This window comes from Brassica napus, chromosome C2 (assembly GCF_020379485.1).
Source record: "Brassica napus cultivar Da-Ae chromosome C2, Da-Ae, whole genome shotgun sequence".
NCBI lineage: Eukaryota > Viridiplantae > Streptophyta > Magnoliopsida > Brassicales > Brassicaceae > Brassica > Brassica napus.
In genome coordinates this window covers 41,084,497-41,110,146 of record NC_063445.1, presented here as the reverse complement: position 1 = coordinate 41,110,146, position 25,650 = coordinate 41,084,497, and the positions used below count along the sequence as shown (strand labels likewise).

The 25,650-nt window shown below is 33.4% G+C and overlaps 3 protein-coding genes across 4 annotated transcripts; all 3 read left to right on the top strand.

Annotated features, from left to right (window-relative positions):
• Window positions 1–1,998: 1,998 nt before the first annotated feature.
• LOC106380369 lies at window positions 1,999–2,334 on the top strand. The gene has a single exon (XM_013820132.3). It carries the CDS (start codon window positions 1,999–2,001, stop codon window positions 2,332–2,334), a length of 336 nt encoding a protein of 111 aa, XP_013675586.1.
• Window positions 2,335–3,048: 714 nt separating this feature from the next.
• Window positions 3,049–3,420, top strand: LOC106377736 (glycine-rich protein 2-like). Its single transcript, XM_013817986.1, has 2 exons — window positions 3,049–3,183; window positions 3,247–3,420. The coding sequence occupies exons 1-2, from the start codon at window positions 3,049–3,051 to the stop codon at window positions 3,418–3,420; spliced, it is 309 nt and encodes a 102-aa protein (XP_013673440.1).
• A 13,384-nt stretch (window positions 3,421–16,804) lies between these two features.
• Window positions 16,805–22,064, top strand: LOC106431747 (COP1-interacting protein 7-like). Of its 2 annotated transcripts, XM_048747574.1 has the most exons (13): window positions 16,805–17,062; window positions 17,356–17,535; window positions 17,614–17,734; window positions 17,800–17,845; window positions 17,917–17,969; window positions 18,069–18,124; window positions 18,225–18,377; window positions 18,475–18,650; window positions 18,713–19,872; window positions 19,945–20,949; window positions 21,036–21,444; window positions 21,620–21,685; window positions 21,802–22,064. In XM_048747574.1, exons 1-12 carry the CDS (start codon window positions 17,004–17,006, stop codon window positions 21,679–21,681), a joined length of 3,480 nt encoding a protein of 1,159 aa, XP_048603531.1. In that variant the 5' UTR covers window positions 16,805–17,003; the 3' UTR covers window positions 21,682–21,685; window positions 21,802–22,064. The 2 variants fall into 2 exon arrangements, with proteins under 2 accessions (XP_048603531.1, XP_048603532.1); XM_048747575.1 differs by lacking the exons at window positions 21,036–21,444; window positions 21,620–21,685; window positions 21,802–22,064 and having other exon boundaries at window positions 17,803–17,845; window positions 19,945–20,982.
• The last annotated feature ends 3,586 nt before the right edge of the window (window positions 22,065–25,650 follow it).

Below are 25,650 nucleotides of genomic sequence, written 5' to 3'. Positions count from 1 at the left end.
GAGAGATGCTCGGTTCCAACCATACTAGTCGTATAAGCCGAGAACCTATCGCGGACTTTAAATCGGTATGGACTCAGGATGAAACTGAAACGAGATACGTAAGTCGAATTAGTCATCGCACCCTCTAAAACCAGGAGTAAACCTAGGTCTTGCCCTAAACCAGCGCACTGGTCTCTAACATCTGTAGGCATAGTATCAAAAACCTTGATACGAGATCCCAAAATTTGTCTCTTTGCCAATATTCGAGCGTCTTCAGAAATCCCGCAAGTTTAAACACTGCGGAAAACTCTCGAAACAGATCACGGATGTAGCAGTTCACACAGAGTTAGATTACGAGATGACAACTCGTAGTCTTCCTTCTACACCCATATAAAATGCCATCGGCAGCAACACGCCTGATAACCTCTACATAAAAACCAGGCCGTAAAGGTCTCGCTGGAAAACTAGTCATACGAACCTTAACTCCAAGACGAACTACGAAAGGCTTGATCCCTTCAACAAGGGTACGTAGGCAGCCGTCATAAGGCGCAGCCCCAATCTTATCGCGTTCTACTTTTAGAAGAGCGAGAATACCACTTACCACAGACCTTTTCAACCATTAATTCCGCCTAACTCACCTAACTTGCCAAGCCACTCGCTAAAACCTCACGCTAGAAGCTCATGGTTCTAACGAGCTGGGGGGCTAACTGTTGGGGTCAAAATCGGTCATGATGGAATCAATGTCTGAAAGTCAGTAAAAATCGGCATGAACGTTTTTACGAAAAATAAATCTTAGAAAAAGATTTATTTTTACGAAGAATCTTGCGGAGAAAACACATTCACGAAAAATCGGAGAAAGACGCGAACAAGGTTGCCGCGGAGCAACCGAGCATGTACACGGCTCGGTCGTTACGTAGCAACCGAGCTCTCACCGAAGCTCGGTTGCTACGTAGCGACCGAGCACGTACACGGCTCGGTCGCTACGTAGCGACCGTGCTTTCTTAAAAATTGATACGACACGAATCCATGCATTCTCGTCTACTCTTTAATGATATCTCCCGAAGACCGTAGCCAACCCATTTCATGTTTCTCGTCATTTGAAGTCATCAATCGAACTTTACGATAAAAACCGGGGAAAGTTCGTTTTTATCGAAAGAAGCAGTAATAAACGTTTTGAGTCAAACAACGGCCCAAAGAGACCTAAGACGTGACTCGAAACCCACTTACGATTTCTTAACCAAAAGCCCATAAACCGTAGTACGGTTTATGCTTGGTTCGCAAGAAAAGATAAATGTCAAGTTTCCGCGGATAAATACGAAGTATTCGAAGATAATTAGAAAGATCGGGAAAAACGGAATATCTCCATTTTTAAGTTATGACAGCTTAAGGGAAGAAGAGGAAAAAGCGTAAACCAACCTAGGAGCAAGTATATAAGGAGTCCTAGGCGAGAGGCACGGGAGACAACTTTTTAGACTCAGAACTCTCGGCACTTAGAAACTCTGAGGCATTATTCTCGACATGCTCTGTTTCCATGACTGGCACCCGATTACTAGACGAACGTGCACAAACAGTTCGATCTCTTGGTTCACTCTTGAACTACGTTCGGCTTGATCCTCGAAAGGGGTACGTAGACAGCCTTTCATAAGGTTCAGTCCGAATTCAATCAAAAACCTTTTATGTATTTTCTTCGTCTTTTGTTATCGAGCTGCGAGTCAACTAGGTTTGAGCTTTTAGGCCGCTAGAACTAGGTAACTGGCTGACAGCCTTTGCGGCCAAAGCTTTTATGATCTCTTGTAATGATCGTAACGCTCAAACGCGAATTCCGAATAAGATCTACTTTGCTCTCTTTTCGATTTCTTATACTTTATCGTTGTTATTCTTGTGTTCTGATTGCTTGGCGTGTGGTATTAGTAGATATCCGGGACCTCTGGGAAATTAGGGTTTTCCTAGTTTTCCTTATTTAAACGGAAATCGACAGTGCGAATTTCGGTTCCCACATCCAAGGTTATTTGGGAATCAATGAAGAGGAAGTTTGGTGGAAACGAGAGGTTGAAGCGGTCTCTCCTGAACACATTGAGGAGAGAATTTGAGGTTCTTACGATGAAGCCAGAAGAGAAGATCGGTGAATACTTTGGAAGAGTCATGACAGTCTCAAACAAGATGAGGAGTAACAGTGAGGACATGCCGGACTCAAAGATTGTTGAGAAGATCCTCAGAACCTTAACAGACCAGTTCACATACGTGGTGATCTCCATTGAAGAATCAAAAGACACCAGAAGCATGTCTATCGATGAACTACAGAGTTCTCTTGCAGTTCATGAGCAGAAATTCAAGAAAACCACACATGAGGAATAAGATCAAGCTCTCAACGTCAGAGGCAGAGGCAGAGGATCATACCGAGGAAGAGGCAGAGGACGTGGCCGAGCCTTCAACAAAGCTGTGGTTGAATGTTACAAATGCCACAACTTGGGGCATTACCAGTATGAATGCCCTAATCAGAAGCATGAAGCACACTACGCAGAGATGGAAGAGGAAGAAGTGTTGCTCATGGCGTATGTTGAACTGCAAGAAGCAAAAAGAAGTGACGCTTGGTTCGTGGACTCGGGATGCTCAAATCATATGTGTGGAAATCAGAAGATGTTCACAAGCCTGGACACCACGTTCTCTCACACCGTCAAACTTGGCAACAATCACAAACTGAACGTGAATGGGAAAGGAGCGATGAAGCTTGTGCTGCAAGGAGTAAGTTACATCATAACTGATGTGTACTTTGTTCCTGAGCTTAGGAACAATCCGTTGAGCGTTGGTCAACTCCAAGAGAAGGGACTAGATGTACTATTTAAAGGTGGAGATCAAAAGACGTGCTGCATCTTTCATCCCACAAAAGGAAAAATTGCAGAGTCGATCATGAGCACAAACCGTATGTATGTGCTGTTCACTGAGACTTGTAGCAAAACAGAAGAAGAAGAGAATTGCTTCCAAGTCGATGCTACTGGGAAAGCTGAGTTATGGCATCAGAGGTATGGCCATCTCAACTAAAAAAGTCTCCACACTCTTCACAACAAAGACATGGTCACGGGCTTGCCTAAAGTTGAAGAAGTAAAGAAGGCGTGTGAAGCTTGCTTGAAGGGGAAACAGCACCGCGAACCATTTCCAAAACAGAGCTCATGGAGTATTGGGGTTATTGGCGTTAATGGGGTTATTGTAAGCTTATAAAAAGCATTTGACGTGATCAATGTAAGTAATCATTTTGAGTGCAAACACAAGAGTTCTGAGCTAATATTACAAGGAAACGGTGGTGGTGGCTGCGGATACGGTGGAGGAGGAGGTTATGGTGGTGGTGGTGATGGGGCTTGTTACAAGTGCGGAGAGCCTGGTCATATGGCGAGAGACTGTTCCCAAGGCGGCGGCGGCGGCTACAGAGGCGGCGGTAGGTTCTGAAATCAGATGCTTCCCGTGAAATCAGACACTTAATACCTCCTTCCCGTGAAATCAAAGCTCAAATCCACCATGAGATTTAAAATCTGTGATGGAATCTGTCTTGTTATTTCCCATATAATATTAGTTTTTGTGAAATCTGTCTTGTTACATCACGGGAAGAGAAAGCTCATGAGCTCTAATGGCCATTCTTGGTTTTTTTGCAAGTCTTGTCCTTCTTCCTTTGTAAATATTTTATTTTGCCCTAAACCTTTACAATGTGCAGAAACATCCTCTTGATTCAGCCCCAAACGTTTTTAATCTTACAATTTATCCCAATTAAATATTCTGAATTCGATTTGATTTCATAAATTTTATTACAATGTGCAGAACTCATGATAAATTTATTCATAAATTTATTATGATTAATGAATTTTATAAATCTTTATTGCAATTTAAGTTCCTCGAATGTTTTTTTTTATATTTTTTTGAATAACTTCGATGTTGATATATTATTTAAGAACTAGGTGATTTTCCCGTGCTCATGCACGAATATAAATATTTATAAAGTAAATATATTATAATAATTGATTCCTACTTACTTTTAATTTTAAATTAATTTATAATTTATATGCATCATTTATATTAATAATATTTGTTATTCTATATATTAAAATTTTGATTAATTTCTTATTTGCATTTAGGTGGTTGTTATCTTAGATATGTAAATATATGTTATGAAGATTATGTATAACTTAAGATATATTGTGCTTAGAATGAAATAAAAAAAATAAACTAAAGTGTCTGATTCCAAATTACATAAATTAATATAACAAAACGATAATATTCTCAAGTCTCATGCATATATATAAATTTTACAAAAGAACTAAATTGTAACAGTTGGTTAATAATTTATTTTCATTTTTAATATGTTTTGAGTTGTCCTATGATTTAGATTTATAAAATAAATTACTATTCTTATAAAATTATATATTCTTATTGTAGTTAAATCTATGATTTTAGATATAAGTTGGATTAGTCGAATCATTCATGTTGTGAGTATATTGAGTTACATATATTCTTTCAAATTCAAAATGAAGTATAATTATTTTTTATTATAATTAAGTCAAATATGCATGTATTTTCATAATATTTATCAAACTATATGTTGATGTTTTTTAAGAAAATATTAGAAAATAAAGCGACGATCAATAGGAGTTACATGGGTAAGTAGCTAATACATTTTTTAAAGCTCATGTACACATATCAATATTTACAATAATTAAAATATTTTAAAAATTCTAAATAACTTTATGTCTTTGATTTATTGAATGGAAACTAAAATTTATTTTAAATAATCTTAAAAGGAGAATTCAGATTTGCTTTGGTATTTTGATTATGATTCTATCAAGTTCCACAAACATAAAAACATAAAATTTAAAAGCATATTTAATATTAATATAAAAATAACTTTAATATTGATAAAATATAATATATCTACCTCATTAAACTATTTTGTAACTATTTGATCAAACAATGTTTATTTTAATTTTTTTTTAGTTCTTTTTTTAATATCCCTTAAAAATAAGCACTAAGAAAATGTGATTGTATTTAAAAATAATATTATATAAGTAAAATATAATTTATCGATATTTTTTTGCTGTAATTGAAAGATATTATAGTCAAAAAATTTTATGAAAAATATAAAAAACATTTCAATATTACTAATTATAAAATATTTTTAGACAATTGAACGTGTATCAGTTTATGTTACTTAATTATTTTACGTAATCATCTAAGAAAATATATAGATATATAAAAATATTTTTATTACTTTGAATTTTTTACTATTGTTTAAATTATGTTTTAAAAGAAATAATATTTTTGTTTCTAATATGAAGATTATTTGTGTAAATTGTTTTTAATGAAATCACATTATATAAAAATTTATAATTTTCATCTAAGAAAATTTAGATATAAAGACAGTATTTTATTAGTTCAAAATTATATTTTATGTTATTTAAAATATTTTTTAAATGTAATATTACTATTTTGTGAACTTTCCTTTTTTATGAAATCATAGTATATATACATATATTTTCGTTTTTCAATTCTTTTTTTTAACTTTATAAACAATTTCCTTTTTATTATATGTGTATATTTTCGGATTTTTTTAAAAGGAAACTAAATAAAATAATAAATAATAGTATTTTAAATATAAGTTAATTCATTAAGAGTATCAGTGTAATCAATCATCGTGAAAGTTAACGTGAAAGCGACACATAAGAAACTGACCTCTCAAATAATATTATAGAGATGATTATTTTAAACATTATTTTTACAGTTTTATTTTATATATATTTTATAAATTTACATAAAAGTAATGATTTATTGTTATTGTTTAAAGAAATCTAAAATGTTTTTTAAGTTACATTTTATATTTTTATATTATTAATTTACAAAGTATATTGTTGGTATTTTCTATTAATATAAATGAATATCACTTTATACATATTATTTATATATCTTATATAGTATATAAGACGCCTAATCTTAAACCCTAAACCCAAAACCCTTAACCTGAAAAAAACTCGAAATCTTTAGCCCTAACTCATATATTCAAGACCCTAAACTCAAAACCTAATGTAATTCAAAGTAAATCCTAAACCCTAAAACTCAAAACTCAAAACCGTAAACCCTAAATCAAAAGAATAATTAAAAAATATAAGAAAAAAAAAGAAAACGATAATAGCTACGACCCTTTACATAATGCATAAGAGTCTTATCGATTTATCATACGATATTATGTCTACGATCAATATACACCTTGTGATACGATATTTTTCAGGGTTAGTATTAATTTATTGTACCGCCACACTATTATTGTTATTCATTATACACCTTGGAAACCAAAAACCCACACTATTAGTGTTATTCAGTCACCTTTATTGTCTTATTACTCTCCAAAACCCTAAATTAAACATTTTATATCCTAACCCCTAAACAATAGACTCTATATCCTAAAATCAAAGTGATACTTTGAGGCTATCATAACTCCAATGTAGTGATACTTTGAGACTCTATACCGTAAACCCTAAATCAAAAGAATAATTTTAAAATATGAGAAAAAATAAAACAATAATAGCTACAACCCTTTACATAATGCATATGATTCTTATCGATTTATAGGCTGGTCTTAATATTATATTATGTCTACAATCAATATACACCTTGTGATACGAAACTTTTCAAGGTTAGTATTAATTTATTGTATTGCCACACTCTTATTGTTATTTAGTATACATCTTGGAATGCAAAACCACACTATTATTGTTATTCAGTCACCTTTATTGTCTTATTACTCTCTAAAACCCCAAATTAACATTTTATATCATGACCCTTAAACAATAGACTCTATATCCTAAAATCAAAGTGACACTTTGAGTCTATCATAACTCCAAAAACCTAAATCCAAAATTCAAAACCTAAACCAAACACTAAACAAATTCTTGAAATCGTATTTAAATTCTTTTCCTGAAAATGCAATTTGTATTGAACAATAAAAGTTATTAATAAAGTTACAAAAAATAAAATAATAATAATATAATTTATTTAAAAGTAGATGTTATTTCATTGTGAGCACTTGATATATTATTCACAATGTAAATGTTTATTTTTAGACTAATAAAATAAAATAAGATCATATTCTAGAGTATACATTAGCATACTTAGGAATATCGACAAAAGAACAAATTAAATAAAATTGTTCAAATTTTGAGATACAAGTTGCTAAGGGTAAGTGTTTAAAGTTGAATGTATTTTTATGGATCCATTACATATCACACAAGAAGCAAAAAGAATAGAACTATGTTATACATATCCAAAACATCATTTGACAAAAGAAAAACCCTATACTTATATCATGAGCTTTATGTCTTACGATCAAAAATCAAGCATTAAAGCCTAAACTTTACATCATAAATTCCAGTGTACACTAGAGCTTATACTAGTGTACGTTGGTGTACACTAAGTGTATGCTCCTTTGTACACCAGATATGCATTATGATGTAAGATGTAAGCTCAGATGCAAACTAAGTGTACACCGGAAAGTGTACACCGAGAAGTGTACACCGGAAAGTGTACAGCGGGAAATGTACACCGAGAAAGCGTACAATGGGAAGTATACACCGAGAAGTGTACACCGGAAATGTACACCGGGAAGTGTACATAGATAAGTGTACACCGAGAAGTGTACACCAGAATATACAGTGGAAAGTGTACACCGTAAGTGTACACCGAGAAATGTACACCGGGAAGTATACACAGAGAAGTGTACACCGGAAAGTGTACACAGAGAAGTGTACACCGGAAATTGTACACAGAGAAGTGTACACCGGAAAGTGTACACCAAGAAGTGTACACCGGAATGTACATCGGAAAGTGTACAACGAAAGTGTACACCGAGAAGTGTACAACGAAAGTGTACACCGAGAAGTGTACACCGGCAAGTGTACACCAGAGGTGTACATACGAGTGTGTACATCGAGACTGTACACTCTGTAACTTTAATTTTGATTGATTTATTACAATTTGGCTCAATAACTTTCAGATTTGCAACCCTTATTATGTTAATTTGTTTTTATAAAAACAATTGAAGTCTTCGTCGTCGTTTCTTATGTCGACTTCAATCATGCTCCTTTACAACCCTTATTATATGCAAATATATGTGTACAAATAATATAAACACTTAAATGCAAAACTATGTGAAAAATAAATATTTTAAACAAAACAAAGCTGTTAAAACTAATAAACAAATAATAAAAGAAACAATTTATTATTTAAGAATAATCATCTTAAACATTATTTTATAATTTTATTATATATATATATAAATATTATAACTTTACATAAAAGAAATGATTTATTGTTATTATTTAAAGAAATCTGAAATGATTCTTTAAGTTACATTTTATATTCTAATATTATTAATTTACATTGTATTTTTTTTTGAAACACTGTTTACATAGTATATTTTTAGTATTTTCTATTAATATAAATAAATAATCATTTTATACATATTATTTTTATATATACGGACGTCGAAATCGTAACTCTAAATCTAAACCCTAATCACTATAATTTAAATCTTAAATCCTAAACATAAACTTTGAAATTCTAAAATCACTAAACTCTAACCCTAGATAATATATTCAAACCAAAAACTAAACCTTATACCTTAACCTAAATCCCATACCTTGGACAATATACTCAAAACTGTAAAACCATACATTAAACCCTCAACCATGATCTTTAAAAAAACTCGAAATCCTTAACCATAAACCATATATTCAAGATCATAAACTCAAAACGTAAAGTAATTTAAAGTAAGTCTTAAATCCTAAAATTAAAACCGTAAACCTTAAACTCAAAACTTTATTCCCTAAATCAAAAGAATAATAAAAACAATATGAAAAAATAAATAAAACAATAATAGCTACGACCCTTTACATAATACATAGAACTCTTATCGATCTATAGGCTGGACTTAATATATTATGTTTACGATCAATGTAGACCTTGTGATACGAAGTTCTTAGGGTTTGTATAATTTTTTGTACTGCCACACTCTTATTGTTATTCGTTATACACCTAGGAAAGCAAAACTATACTCTTATTGTTATTGAGTCCCTTTCATTTCTCCCTCTTCGAAAACTCCTACATTCTCAACATTAAGAAATGAAAAGCTATGCTTTAGTTTTATTGTCTTACTACTCTCTAAAACACTAAATCAAACAATTTATACCTAGTTGTTCTTGGGTTCGCCCCCAAAAGTGAACCTGTAAATTCACCAACCAATAACATTTTGTTATTTTATATTCACCAGTATCCTTTAAAAAGAAAATAAATAATAAGAATTTGCTAAGTTACATTACGTTTTTTAAATAAAAAAGGTATAAATAAATAAAAATAATAGTAATTGCAGCAAAAAAACTAAACCCTAAATCCTAAAAACTTGAACCCTAAACTCTAAGTAAACCTTAAACTCTTCGATAAATCCTAAACCCTAAATCGTAAACACTAAATCTTAAAAACACTAAACAGTCAATTTCAAACCCTAGCTCCTTGAATAAATCCTAAACCCTAAGCCATAAATCTTAATCATAAATCCTAAACCTAAACTCAAAACCTTATACGAAACACTTGTCCTAAACCTAACTCTTAAACTATATATTTAAAACCTAAACACTAAACCCTAAATACAAAACAATAAACTAAACCCTAAACCCTAAACACTAAACCATATACAATATATTATAAGCCCTAAGATCTATGCCATATACTCTAAAATCAAAATTAAATTGGGGCGTGTAAACCGAAAAGTGGACACAGAGAATTGTACACAAGGAAGTGTACATCGGCAAGTGTACACATGAAAATGTACAACGGAAAGTGTACACTAGAGGTGTACATACGGATATGACTTTGGGGCGTGTAAACCGTACACACTCCAATGTACACTTTAATTTTAACTTTGTTTGAATATTTTAGTTAAATTGTAAAGCTTAAACAATATATTTTTTTGTAAATTTTGACAAAAATTTCTAAAGTGAATAAAATTCTTCAAAGTGAATAAAAATGAGAGAGAGAGAGAGTTGTCATTAAAACACTAAACCCTAAATCTTAAAAACTGAACCATAAACCTTTCATTGCTCTCTTTTTGAAAGCTCTTACATTCTCAACATTAAGAAATGAAAATCTATGCTTTAGTTTTATTGTTTTACTACTTTCTAAAACACTAAATCAAACAATTTATACCGAATTATTCTTTGGTTCACTCCCAAGGGTGAACCCGTAAGTTCACCAACCAAAGATCACCAAGCAATAATATTTTGTTATTTTATATTCAGTAAAATAACAAAATAATAAGAATTTGCTAAGTTATATTATATTTTTAAATAAAAAGGTAAAAAATAAATAAAAATAAAAGTAATTGCAGCAAAAAAGGAATTTTTCAAAAATATGTTTAATGCTGTCATTAAAATACTAAACCTTAAATCCTAAAAACTGAACCCTAAACCCTTAAATAAAACCTAAACTCTTCGATAAATCCTAAACCCTACATCGTAAACACTAAATCTTGAAAACACTAAACCCTTAATCCTAAACCATAAATCCTTGAATAAATCTTAAATCCTAAGCCATAAATCTTAATCATAAATCCTAAACCTAAACTCAAAACCTTATACCAAACACTTGTCCTAAACCTAACTCTTAAACTATAGACTCAAAACCTAAACACTAAATCCTCAATTCAAAACACTAAACTAAACCCTAAACACAGAAAGCCGTCATTAAAACACTAAATCCTAAAAACTGAACCCTAAACCCTTCATTGCTCTCTCTGTGAAAGCTTCTACATTCACAACATCAAGTGCCGTTAGCTATGGCGATCACTTGTCTGATCTTGATTCAACAGAGAAACGTAACCTAGTGTACAAAGAGCGTCTATTTAGTGTACACCAAAGCATACATATCATTGTATACTATAGTGTATACTAGAGTGTACGATGAAGCGTACACCTAGTGTGTGCAGAGAAGTGTACACAGTAGTATACACCTTAGATTTTGTTCCTTGTGTACATTCCTTTGCATATACTAGTGTACACATGAGCGTACACTTAGTGTACACCAACATATATCAAACGTATATCTAGTGTACACCAGAGCGTACACTTAGTATACATTAAACATACACCTATAAATAAGGATAAGTTTAAAATGGATGGACCATAACCTTCACATGTTTCTGGTCATAGTCAAAGCATCCAAAGTTGTTATGTATGTTTAACCATAAATCAAATACTATAAATTCAGTTTTTAATATATATCTTCAAACCTAAATCCTAAACCCTAATCTTATGTTTTTATATATTTTATAAGTATATTTGAATTTTTCAAAATAATAACAAGTTAAATTTAATTATTTAATTTACTAAAAATTGACATATATTAATTATTAATATAATATAAGTAAAATAAAATATATATATATATATATATTTTTTTAATTGTAATTACATAAATATGAAATAAACAACAAGCTCATGTTGCATCATATAATCATCTTTCATCTCTCTACTTTTAATATATTTTAAGATTGAATGCATATTATATATTCAAGATCGAAGACACCTAATGTACATCTAGTATACTTTTGTATATTAAGCCCAGAGCCATACTCACCTTCCGTATAGTTCTGTATCGTAATGTATATAAAAGTGTACACCTAATGTACACATGAGCGTACACTTTGTGAATACTTTAAACCCTAATCATATATTTTTGATCCGACGATAGTACAATACACCGGAACATGTACAATGTATTGTACACCGGAGAATGTATGTACACCGGAAGTATACACAATAGACATTAGTGTGTACACCGGAAGTATACACATGAGTGTATACACATGAGTGTGTACACCGGGGCGTTTACACTCGAGCGTATACTAGAGTGTACACTGTAATTTTAATTTTCTTTGATTTATCTCAAGTAAAATAATTAATAATATCATTTTATATCTAAGTAGTTATGAATATAAATTTCCTTTTTAGATACTTCGGGTTAGGGTAAAAACATTCAGGCTTAAAAAGAGAAGTACAAAATAGAAATACCCCTTAGTTTTACTACTTTTTTTTTATAATCTAGGTAATCCGGACACCTCGGAGGAAACCCGACTAGCACCTAAGTACACCTCCAAAGAAGACATTCTGGAGAGCCGCATTTTTCACCCCATTTAAATTGATGGTGGCCAGCGGGATTAGAACCGGGGCCCGTATTGAGGCAAAAACTTCCTCAAAACCATTGGGCCGTCCTCGTTTGGTTTAGTTTTACTACATATTTACATTAGAATGCCATTGAAATATTGATTGAATATATATTTAAGTATATTTGTATTTTCCTAATTTAAATAATAGATTTAAGAATTTAATGTATTTTTCTAATCTAAATAATAGATTTCTTAAATCAGATCTTAACCAAAATAGATTTCTTAATATATTTTGTATTAACATATTAAATATTTTAATATTTATCAGTAATAAATAATAAAATAAAAAATCACACATCATAATCAATTTATATAACATATAAATAAAATATAAAATTGGATAAATAAAAACATAAATATAAAATAATTTATTCGTATATTTTTAGTATAATGCTTTCATAATATAAGTCAAACTAGTTATAATAAATGATTTGTTTATATGGTAAATTGTGATATAATAGATAATTAAAATAAAAAATATAATTATTCAAAGTAATAAATAAAAATTTTATTTTATATTAACTATTATGTAATTCATTTTAATTTACATATATATATATATATATATATATATATATATATATATATATATATATATTATACTGTTATTACAAAATACGGTCATTTGTCAAACTCTAGAAATAAACGACGATCGCTCAAGATTCTTTTTCTTTAACAAATTTATTTTAATAGAAAGTATAGTTCCAAATATGTTTAAATATTTTATGTATTTATAAATTTTTTTTTTTTGTTTTTAAGGGATGCTAAAATTTTGGAATTGGAAAAAGTTATGACCCACTTCTATATTATTTTAATTAGAAATTTTAAATTTTATATCAGAAAATTTTATTTAACTTTTAATTTTAATTTTTATTATAACTGCAAAAATTAATTTAAAATCTAAATTTATGTTTAAATATTACAAATACATCAATTAATACAAAAAAAAACATAAAATAAATATCGGTACGAGGGATGATCAAGATCTAGTTATTTATTAATAATAAATGTCAACAATTCTGAAATAGTCAAACTTAGTTAAATAAATCAAAACAACTGATATTGGTGTTATAAAATAAGGGAAAAATCTATATCTTTATTAGAATAAGAAGCCCTTTATATAGGGAATTACATAAGTATGAAACCCTAATACAATATGGGCTAGGAAATACAAAGACATAAGAATATGGACCTTCGAATATGAGCTTCCACCAGACCTTGGTTTATAACACTCCCCCTTGGAAGATCATCTCCGAAGTGGTTTGTAATACGCTTTGGATGTTTCCCCATTAAAACCTTACGAGGAAAACCCAATGGGATAAAACCATGGTGAAGGAAAAAGAGTAAAACACGTATTACTCTCCCTGTTGAGTACATCTCTGGATGTCAGTAACGCCTTAGTAATTAGATCCACAAAATCCTCGCTTAAGTGAACTTGGACGACCAAACAACCTATATCACCAAAATAATTTACCGTTTTTCGGGTAGGTTAGTATCAAGTGGACTCAAGTCTTTAGTTCCTTGTAGGTAACAAAAATATGTATAATCCCGTTCTAGTGCCTTTGGGTTGATCATGAGCTATATCTGGCTAATATATTACGGAAAATTATTTATCTAGCCTTGTATGGCTCGCCAAATCCGTCAAAACTTTATGGCACTTAGACATGACATTTCAGGACCAAGGATCTCTTCATTTTCTTCATTAGGGCTGAAATTATATTTTCTAAACTGAGAGACCTTATAAATATGAGACTTGTCAATTCGTAAGCTTAGTCCATATCAAACTTCTTGAGCACATTATTTATGTATGTCATTTGATGCATAAGGATTTTCTTTTCAAGGTGCTCAATGTATAATTCAATATATAATCTTGTTTTCCCAAAACCTTTCATGTTGAATTCGAATTCTTTCTTGATGTGTTTTATCTTTGAGAAATTTCTTCAGAGGTTCCTAGGATATTCAAGTCGTTCACATAAAGATATTCAATATTGTTCTCGAGAACTTGATGTGTTCGGTAGTTCGATGCCCTCTGGAACTTCCACATAAATTTTGTTATCCAGTGGACCGTATATATATGTATTTTATTTGGCAGACTTATAAGGAATAAGAATGTCGTTGCATCCACCACATAGGAGTATGTCTCCTTTATAATTGATTCCAGATCTTTGTGAGAACTATGCAATTTCGCCATTCTTATTATGTTTTCTCACCAAAGACTTACTTATGTCCAACTGGTTTGACTACATCTCTTCTCTTAAGAGATTTCATATACCACGTCTTATAGCATTATCAATTTGCTTAGTCAATTTCTCTGAGTAATTTCCCTGAGTGCACTCTATGATAGACGTTGGTTTCATGATCCTCGCTTTTGTCAAGCGCTTTTGTATTCAAATATTATATCATCATCGACGTCGATATTATTTGTGAGAACCGAAATTCGCACTGTCGATTTCCGTTTAAATTAGGAAAGTAGGAGAACCCTAGTTTCCCAGAGGTCCTGGATATTTGCTAATACCACACGCCAAGCAATCAGAACACGAAACGAGAACAATAATAAAATAAGAAATCGAAAAAGAGAGCAAGATAGTTCTTATTCCGAATCTGCGTTTGAGCGTTTACAATAAGGTAAATGCCTGGGCTACGAGAGCTGTCGGCGAGATTCCTAGTTCTAAAACCCTAAGACGGCAAAAACCTAATTGAGTCACAGCTCAAATAATAAAAACAGAAAATTGCCTAAAATCGCTCTAAGTGCTAAGTTTGCTGTGAAAAGTTCTCTTCCATGCCTCTCGCCTAGGACTCATTATATACTGGCTCCAAGATCGGTTTACGCGTTTCCTCTTCTACCCTTAAGCCGCTACAGCATAAAAATGGAGATATTCCATTTTTTCGATCTTCGTAATTATCTTCAAAATTTCGTATTTATCCGCGGAAACTTGACATTTATCTTTCCTTGCAAACCAAGCGTAAACCGCTATGCGGCTCACGGGCTGTTGGTTAAGAAATCGTAAGTCAGGCCTCGAGTCATGTCTTAGGTCTTTTTGGGCCGTCTTCTGACTCGAAGCGTTTATTACGGCTTCTTTCGATAAAAAACGAACTTTCCGCGGTTTTTACGGTAAAGTTTGATCGATAACTTAGAATGGCGGGGAACGTGAAATGGGTTCGCTACGGTTTTCGGGAGATAGCATCGAAGGGTAGACAAGAATGCATGGACTAATGTCGTATCGACGTTTCGAAAGAGCTCGGTCGCTACGTAGCGACCGAGCGGAACACGCGTTCGGTCGCTGCGTAGCGAACCTTTTCGAGCTCTTGTCCGATGACTCGCGTTTCCTCCGCAAAGCTTTTCGTAAAGAAGAATCTATTTCGAAGAAGTATTTATCGAAGAAGGTTTCTACGTTTTCTTCTTTGGGGATTTGGACGTTAACTTCGTCGCAACCGTTTTTGACCCCAACAGTTAGCCCCCCAGCTCGTTGGGAGCGTGGATTTCTAGTGAGATCCCAATGCGCGGTATGGCGAGTTCGGAAGAGATTGGTGTATTTGGGCGAAGTTCGTGTCCAAAAATCCGCAAGTAAATAGTAATTTCTCATGCCTATAAGAAGGGAGGTAATTTCTTCACAATCTTTACACTTACTCATTCTCATAGAGAGGTTTCTTGAAAAGTTCTTTCTTCTTTCTCTTGCTTTCTATCATTTCCTTCTTGATAAAATAAAAGAAAAACACGAGATGTCGAGTAAGAAGAGGAGTTCGAAGAAAGGGTCCTTGCCCGCGAACGTTTCTGAAGAGCTTCGAGTGCCGAAGATGGAATTCATTCCTCATTCGGTAGACCCGGCCGAGAACGAGGCATGGTGGGTGGCGTGTTAATGTTCGATCACGCCTCCCAAAGAAAAATCGTTCCCGGTCATGAACAATCGCCTGGTGGAGGTAGGTGCACCAAGTAGGAGTACTAGTGAATTCCTCGAGGTCATGCGGTCGTTCTACCATATTTCGGACGCGGTGGAATTCAGGGTTCCTCGTCAAGGAGAATGCGCTAGTAAATAAGAAATAAATTTACAACAGAACACTTTCGTCGTAAATTTATTCTAGAAGAACTATTTTTTCGACATATTTTCGTCATATATTACTCTCTTATTTACAATGGCCCATATTCGTTGTAAATGGTTGTCGTTAAACTCATGTTTTTTTGTAATGTATAGTATATTATAGCACATATTTATAATAGATATGTACCTAATTTTTGTTTTACTACAGTTATATCCTTCAGTTTCTCTCAAAGTAATGTGTCAATTTTTTTTTAAAAAAATTATGTTTTAAAATTTAGATACAAAGTTTACTGAAACATAATTGTTCTCTAAATTAAACTGTTTCGATCCCTAATTTTACAAGTCAACTTTTTTTTTTCTCCTCTATTTTGAAGTCATTTTCCTAATAAAGACATAACTGTTGTTTGTTTCAACAGAAATAAAATATACAACCAATATTACCGTTGAGAAGACTATGGAGCCGATGACATATTTCTGTCGGTAGTAAACACTTATAGACACACTTACACCTGTGATCACCGTCGGATTTCCTGTTTTACCCCTGACTTCTCCCCACTTTTACATTTTCGCCCAATATTTCCTCGGAAATTTCGCAGATGACACTGCCTTTCGCTCTACAATTCTTCGTCCCCATGTGATTCTTCGCTTTAATTTGCAGTTTGTGTTTCGTTCTTCGGTTCGGTTAGTGGGTTCTTCTTTGGATGATTTAGTAATCTGAAAAGTTTCAAGATTTTGCGATGAAATCGTCGACCAGGCTTGATTCAGTTGTGTTTCAGCTCACTCCCACTCGAACCCGGTAATATAATCTCTCTCTCTCTCTCTAATTGATCTAAAATGTTTATTTAAGAACAGAATATCGCTCCGTGTGAGAATATTGTGCTGTAAAAACCGAAAGGTTTTGCATTTTTATTGGTTTCTTGATAATATCAAAATCCTTTTAATGGTGATTTGATCCCATATTGTTAAGTGTTATAAACTGTAACAAAGTTATTCCATTTTTGAGTTCTTTGATACGATGTGACAAAGCTATTGCATATAGAAGTCGAGAAAACTGTATAAGTCGCTAACTTGTGTAACAAAATGATTCAGGTGTGATCTGTTGATAATAGATAATGGAAAGGCTGAGAAGATAGCTACAGGGTTGCTTGATCCTTTTCTTGCTCACTTGAAGACTGCACAAGATCAAGTTTCTAAAGGTGGCTACTCCATTGTTCTCAAGCCTAAGGATGGTGACAATGCAGCTTGGTTCACTAAAGCAACAATTCAGAGGTCTTATAACAATACAAGCTTTCTTTAAACGGGGCTTTTTTGTACACTGAGACACTTTTTTTTCTTTGTTTTCGTTAGGTTTGTTCGATTTGTGAGCAATCCGGATGTCCTAGAACGTGTCTACACTTTAGAAACTGAGATCATGCAGATCAGGGAAGCAATTGGTATCCAGTACAACTCTGAAGTAGCATTACCTGTTGTAAGTAAACTTTGATATACTGTAAATACTTTGTTTGGTCAATTTTTAACGTTCGTTTGTACAAGCAGGTGGAAGACAATCTACGAGCAAAAAGAGCGGAGAGTACACAAGGTATGCTATAATGATGCCAACGTTTTCTCACAAAGATTACAGTTCCACCAATATTTGAGAATGTGAATCAGGTAGTAGGCCATTACTACAGCTCAACGAGGAGAAAGCCATTGTCCTTTACGAGGTTACTTAGAACCGAAATAGTTTAAATAATTAAAATGATTTTCTTCTTCTCATCTTGTTTTTTTTAACAATTAATTCGATCTTCTTTCATCTTTGACAGCCAGATTCACATCCAAAGCAAGCAAATCTGTCTACCACATCAGATGAAAACTCTAAGTATAACCACCCCTTTGCATGAAAGATGTTTTTTTTTTCTATGCTTAAAAGAAAGAGAGTAGTGAAGTATCTGATCGGTGATGTGGAATTGTTTTATCAGAGTTCAAGTTCTGAAAGTTCTGGAGACAAGGAAGAAAGTGTTGCAGAAAGAACAGGGAATGGCATTTGCACGTGCCGTGGCAGCCGGTTTCCAAGTTGATGATATGCTTCCTCTTATATCTTTCGCCAAATCCTTTGGAGCCTCACGATTGATGTGAGAACATTTCTTTTATTTTACTTTTCGAGTTCGAAAGAATCTTTTGAGTAGCAGCCGTAGTTATGTCACTGTTTTGCTTCATCAATGTCATTAGGGATGCCTGCTTAAAATTCATGGACTTGTGGAAGAAAAAGCATGAATCTGGTCAGTGGCTTGAAATCGAAGCAACACAGCCAAACATCTCTCCAACGAACGCCTCAGGGACTATGTTGGCAAATGCTGCTAATATGCGTAGGAACTCGTGGCCTGGGTCACCTGAAAATAATAATGGTAAGACGATCCATTGTTTTGCACAGTCGATATTTATACCAATAATACTTTTTTCTATTCAGATGTGAAGTCTCTTACAAATGTAAATAAAGAACATGTGCAAGGGCAGCATCAACACCCAATGTATGCACCATGGCCAGTTCACTCTCCGCCCGGGACTTTTCCAGTGTTTCAAGGATATACAATGCAGGGCATGCCTTACTATCCATATCCATCACCCTATCCCTCTACGGATGATTCTAGGCGTAGCTCTGGCCAAAGAAAGGCTAAGAAACATCACTCATCTTGTAGCGAGGACTCCTCCGGATCAGAAGATCAGGGCAGAGAGAAAGGAAAATCAGGTAGGAGAAGGAGATCAGGGAAGGTAGTGATTCGGAATATAAACTACATTAATTCGAAGAAGCAAGATCATTCAGGAACAGAATCTGATGCTGAAGAAGGGGCAATAGTAGTAGAATGTTACAATGTTGGTAAAGAGAGAGAAACAAAAGGGACAGAGGCTGACACTGGGGATTGGCAAGCATTTCAAACTTTATTGTTGCAAGATGCTGATACAGAAGAACGTACAGGGAAATATGATGATCCTTTGGCTCATGACAAACGTGAAGCAGAAAGATATCAAGAAAGGGATACTCAAAATGGAATTGTGACTCGTAGAATTAGGGGATCTAGTGACTCTTTCATGGTTCACCAGAGAGAAAATGGTTTTGAGAATCCTTCTGATCCTCTCAACTTGAAAGGTTTTGATAATCCAAGGAATGGTCTGGATAAAAGATCATCATCAGTTAACATGGATGATGATTCTTATATTGTTACTCGGGAAGCTGGAAGCAGTACTCGAAATGCTATAGACATTGGATCAGAGATCTCTTCGTACCACCAAGCTGATGGAAGTAAAAGAAACAAGATCAGTTATGAGCCTCATGATCTGAGTCTGATGCCAGAGCGAGAAACAGAGAAGTTATCAGCTGGTTATGATCCTGCACTAGATTTTGGTTCCAAAGCTTTAAAGAAAAAGAATAACAAGGAAGCTGGAGTTACAAAGAAGTCATTGAGAGATCCAACAACAAGACTGTCTAATGATGCTGCAGATAAGAGGAAGGCTTCAGGGGTAATACGGAAAGGAAGACCCACAAAGATGAGTCCTTTAGATGAAGCAAGAGCACGAGCTGATAAGCTTAGAAATTTCAAAGCTGATCTTCTGATCATCAAAAAGGAAAAGGTAAAACTAACAATTTGATGAGATAATTGCATTTTTTTATTAGTGCATCACACATTCTTATTGTCGTTTTAGGAAGAGGAAGAGAGGAAACGCATCGAAGGTCTGAAAATAGCAAGACAGAAGAGGATTGCTGCTAAAAGCAACTCAACTGTAGTAGGCCAGTCACAGTTATCTGCTCAACAAACAAGAAAAAATTTGCCAAACAGATATTCTCCTGGCGCTCCTAGAGCCTCTAAGTTTAGTGACACAGAACCAGGATCATTATCATCACCTCTTCAACGCCGTCTTCCCATAAGAAGTGCTTCTTTAGGCTCCGGTGAATCTGAGAAAGTTCCCAAGAATAGTAAACTGAGTTCTGGAAGTAAGTCAACAGGTAACAGGCTAACAAGATCGATATCACCTCTACCTCCATCTAAGAGAGAAGGCACAGCTACAGGTAATAGGCTAACAAGGTCGATATCACCATTACCTCTTTCTAAGAGAGACACCAGAATCAGTCTTGATAGTCAGGACGAGTCAGTTTCAAGGACAAGACCCAAAATGGGTAGTGCACCAAGTTCTGCAGTGAGGTCACTGCACATGGCAGGAAGTTGGCTAACAAGGTCGATATCACCATTACCTCTCTCTAAGAGAGAAACCAGAGTTAGTCTTAATAGTCAGAACAAGTCAGTTTCAAGGACAAGACGATTATCGGAACCTAAAACGGTTAATAATAGTGCACCAAGTTCTGCAGTGAGGTCACTGCGCACAATAGCATCCAAAAAAGCATCTGATGCTCCGGAGATAAAGAAAATATCTGCCATTGTTAACTATGATATAGCGAAAATCGCCTCTCTTCCTGAGCTGAAGATTAAACAACCAAAAGGGGCCGAGAAAACTAAATCTTCAGCTTCTGAGATTGAACCAAGTGGTAACAAGAACAAACCCTTGTGCCAAAATGCTGTTGATGAAACTCCAGTGATTGAAAAGACAGTGGTGATGGTGTTACCAAGTTCAGCTCGAAGCATAAGTGCAGATCAGACGAAACAAGAGAAGCCCAAGGTAACAATGCAGGAGAGTAGCAATGATCTGGTCTTAGTAAGTACTCTTATTCTAGCCAGATCAATTTGATGTTCTGTTTACACGCTTTTCATGACTGCCATGTGTTTTTTTTTTGGTTTCAGGTTAGACCGGAAACTCTGAGTGACTTGATAACAGAAACACCAAAGTTTCTGACAATTCAAAGTGTTGTTGAGAAACCATATGAAGCTCCACATGCTCGAGTTTCTTCTTTCGAAGTTCCATGTACAGTGCACTCAGAGTGTTCCCAAGCACCTGGTCCAAGCTGTCATTCAAATGAAACAGCGCAAGAAACTGTCAAAGCTCTTGCAGCTGAGAAGAAGATAAGTGAGGCCTTGGAGAAATCTCAAACAAAGGAGTTAGCAACAAAAAGGCTCAGAAAACTGTTCAAATTTGGAAAAAAGAGTCGGTCTTCGTCTACAGGTAAATACCATACCAAGTTTAATAGTGCTGCTGCTGTCAGTAGCAACAAGGATCATGAATCAGCTGTAACTGCTGCTACGACAAGTGAAGGTACAAACATTTTACATTCTTTTATCTTCTTGTAACTAATCACTAAGGATTTAACTTACATGGTCTCATAACCGCACGAACCTTCTGTTGATATTGAATATATGGTGTGGAATAGAGAATATGACAATCATACCTTAACTAGAAGTCAATATAAGGTTTATGTTTTGTTATCCAGCTTTTACACTGAAGAATCTCATATCTCAAGATGAAACACCTACAGCAGCAACTGCTTCATAGAAATGTAAGCAGTTTTTCCTTTAGAAACTATCTGACACTGTAAAAGAAATTCTCCTTCAGTTTCTATGCTTTTGTCAGTAATCTATGCGAGGTCTCACTTTTTTTCCTTCATTTCCTCAGCTTCTCGCCATTTTTCATTGCTCTCTCCCTTCAAGAACAAGAAGAAAGTATCATGAGGACAGAGATCAATATCTACATTTACAGTCTTCAAATCTTGTAGTGACTGAGTATTTATAAAGTATCCATCGAGCCTCTTCCGAGTATTTATGAACACTTAATTCCAAAAGCGATGAGATGGATGCAATTGTCAACTGATAAATATTATTAGTGTAGTTCTATTTTATTTTATTTCTTATAAGAAAAAAACAGATTTTTTTTTTGGATTTTGATATTCCACATTTCTCATGTTATTACAGCTAGGCATTGGTGATCCGAACCCAATTAGGGCTCAGGTTTTTGAGAGCACAATCTTTTAACAGAAATCGGTAAGAATGCACCTAAACACTCTGCTAATGTCTCATATACCCTTAATTATGTAACCTTTTTTCTGGACATTTTTACCCCTCCGAAACGCGCCAACCTACAGGCAGTAAACCTTCATCGCGTGTGTTATGTGTCGGATGACTCCCTTCTCTGACGAGCCTACTCTGCTTTTTCAGACAGCATCATTTCCTAAAACTAGTATGGGGTCCACTTGTTAACCTGCTCACTCTGCTTCATCTCTTGAAATAACGAAATTGTGGAAATCTATGGGGTCCACTTGTTAATCTGAAATATCTAATCTCATCTCTTTTTTCTTTTCCTTAGTCTCTTTTTTTCTAAATCCTCTCTTTCTTCCATCCAATTCTATGCGTTCTACAATTATTTTTTTGTTTAGAAAAATTAGATTCTTGTTCAAAGCTCTATATGCTACACATTATAATTTGATTTCTTTTACATTCATCTCCAAATACCGTGAAAACATCACATCTAAATTCTATAAAATTTTTTGTCCAAATCACTATAAATCTTTACCATCTCATCCATTGGGAAAAATTATTGCATAACGATTCCAACACCACCATAAACGTCCAGCTCCTCAATCCTTGGTATATAGAGAAAATCCCATCAAAGGTGATAGTATCGATGCAAGAGGCAACAATTTCGGATCTAAGAACTTATATTGCCGACCGAGAATCAAAGTCTTCACCCGACAAGGTAGAGTGGATCGCTGTCTCCGACGAGTTTTTGAACCACGGGATAGATTGTTCAAGTTTTGTTAACTGCTACAAAACATGGTACAAAATAGGTTACATATAGTGATATACGATTTCTTATCCGATAAATGTTTTCGTATGTTGGCTGCTACTGATGCTTATAGACTGCTAACCTATTTAATGTCAATGGTAACATTTTTTTGGTCGTTATCGATGAATGTAGCATGCTAACATATAACTTAACATAAGTAAATTTACGATTGTGAGATTTAGCTCCCACACTAAACAATATGTCAGTTATCAAAGTATTTATCAAATAATGTATCAGTTAACAGAACATTGGATCAGCTAACAAATTATGTATCTACAACAAACAATGTATTTCTTAACAATTTGTTATTTGATAACTCTATGCGTTAATGTTAACATTTTATTTTAACGGGTACATGATATCTTAACAATATTAGTTTGTATTACTTAATTGTGTTTCCACCTTGTACATCCTAATATACTTTTCTTAGTAAACCGTTTAGCCATTCAAAACATGCTAACATATAACTTAACATATGTAAATTTGTGATTGCTATATTTAGCTCCCACACTAAACAATATATCAATTATTAAACTATTTATCAAATAATGTATCAGTTAACAGAATATGTATCCGCTAACAAATTATGTTAGTTGATATTTCTATGCGTAAATGTTAACATTTTATTTAACATATACATATTAGTTTAACTGTTTTATTTTACTATTTAATAAAGCTTATGTCTTTATACTCAATCAGACAAAATATTAGCTAAACCTTATACTAAATCATACTAAATAATACAAAGATATACCTTGTGCTAAAGTTTCATATTTTTCTTTAGCAATATGTTAGTCGATATTTCTTTGCGTAAATGTTAACGTTTTATTTAACGGATATATATTAACTTAACTATTTTATTTACTATTATTAATAAAACTTACGTCTTTATATACAATACAAAATATCCTCTAAAACTTATACTAAATCATACAAAGAAATAACTTATGCTAAAGTTTCGGGGGCTAGTTTTAAATAGTACTAGATCTCGATCCGCGCAACCGCGCGGGTTTTTGTTTTCATTTATTTTTATATAAATATTTTGTTTTTAATTCTAAATTGGTATGTCTATCAATTTTTAAAACATAATAGTTTACTGTATATTTTTTCATTGAATAGATTGTTTCAAACTTTCACATGTATTTGTATCTTCTTCTATATATATATTTTCAGATTATTATTTCATTATTAAAATCATAACTATATATATAAATATTAGTAAAATATTGTTTTATTGTTATTGTCATATTCAAAGATATTGTAACATTTCACAGATTTAGAAAGTTTTTTTAAGAATTAAACTTTTCGCTTCATAGATTTATATTATCGAGTAAATAATTAAACATTTAGTTTTTGTTTAATTTTTAAAATAAACTATATAGTTTAAAATTTGTTTTCGTTGGTTTAAGGTAGTAAAGATTAATTATTATTAGATAATATGATTTTTGTTATTTAAAAAAAATCTTTATAGTTTCAAAAGTTAACATCGACAAATATTTAAATATTTAGCATATAGAGGTATAATATTACAGCATTAAATTATATCTATTTAATTTATACTACCTATAAATCCAATGGATCATCTATTGTTTAAATTCAATTATTGATAGCCCAATAAAAATTTCCGGAAGGCCCAAAATTTAGATGATAAGATTAGATAAATGTAACATAACTTTTTACGAATAGGTCTATTAGGTCCATTTTTAAAAAAAATCACACATGAATCAAGGTTGTGACTTCTGTTTTAATATATAATATATACTACGTATAAATCCAATGGATCATCTATTGTTTAAATTCAATTATTGATAGCCCAATAAAAATTTCCGGAAAGCCCAAAATTTAAATGATAAGATTAGATATTAAATGTAACATAACTTTTTACGAATAGGTCCATTTTTAAAAAAAAATCACACATGAATCAAGGTTGTGACTTGTTGGGTCCCTCCTAGATGGAGAGAACCAAGTGGGCATGAGACATAATAATAATTCTCATGACCCTTTGCACTGTAGACTCACAATAATAGAGTTTAGAGAGAGAGAGACAAAAGAGAGAAAGAAGAGAGAAGGAGGAGAAAACTCGTCAGGCTATTTCAAGACTGGTTTTGGAGGATCAAACGGAACTTGATCGGGCTGATATTTTGTGGGAAGCTTCTTCAGTCAGTGGGTTAGAGATTCACCAAAGGGATTTGGATTTCAACGGTTGGATCTTCTGTTGTCTGGGTTTTAGTGAAGCTGGTTGTCACAGTTCTTCAGCGGGACAGTCTTGGGTGTTTGGTAAATCCAACGGTGAGATTTTCTCTTCTTGAGATGAAAGTTGGCAGAGGTATTGTCGACTTGTTTATCTTGGATTTTTACGGTTGGATTAGTTTCTGGAAGCCGGAATCTTTGTGAGCTGAGGTCGTTTGGTTGCTGCCGGTTTTGAAGCTTTGTGTTGCTCTCTTGTTGTTGTTTTGTTTTTGTTGGAGATAGCTATTTGTAGCTAGACTCTCTGTTCTGTTCAGGCTGTTGAACAGGGAGGACGTGGTTGTACTCATACCATTTATATAGTGGATTTTTGAGTGGACTACGGTCCCGTGTTTTTTTCTTCTCACATCGAGGAGGTTTTCCACGTAAAAATTGTGTGTCTCATTTAGTTATCGCAACTTTGATATCTTGCCGTCGTCGAAGTATTTTCCTCAC

What these genes read in the sequence shown, in the direction of transcription:
- LOC106377736 (XM_013817986.1), top strand. Translation starts at nt 3,049, where the DNA reads ATGGTCACGGGCTTGCCTAAAGTTGAAGAAGTAAAGAAGGCGTGTGAA. An exon ending in TTGGCGTTAATGGGGTTATT is followed by an intron (nt 3,184 to 3,246) that starts GTAAGCTTATAA and finishes TGCAAACACAAG; the next exon opens with AGTTCTGAGCTAATATTACA.
- LOC106380369 (XM_013820132.3), top strand. Translation starts at nt 1,999, where the DNA reads ATGAAGAGGAAGTTTGGTGGAAACGAGAGGTTGAAGCGGTCTCTCCTG.
- LOC106431747 (XM_048747574.1), top strand. Translation starts at nt 17,004, where the DNA reads ATGAAATCGTCGACCAGGCTTGATTCAGTTGTGTTTCAGCTCACTCCC. An exon ending in CTCACTCCCACTCGAACCCG is followed by an intron (nt 17,063 to 17,355) that starts GTAATATAATCT and finishes AAAATGATTCAG; the next exon opens with GTGTGATCTGTTGATAATAG. An exon ending in AAGCCATTGTCCTTTACGAG is followed by an intron (nt 17,970 to 18,068) that starts GTTACTTAGAAC and finishes CATCTTTGACAG; the next exon opens with CCAGATTCACATCCAAAGCA.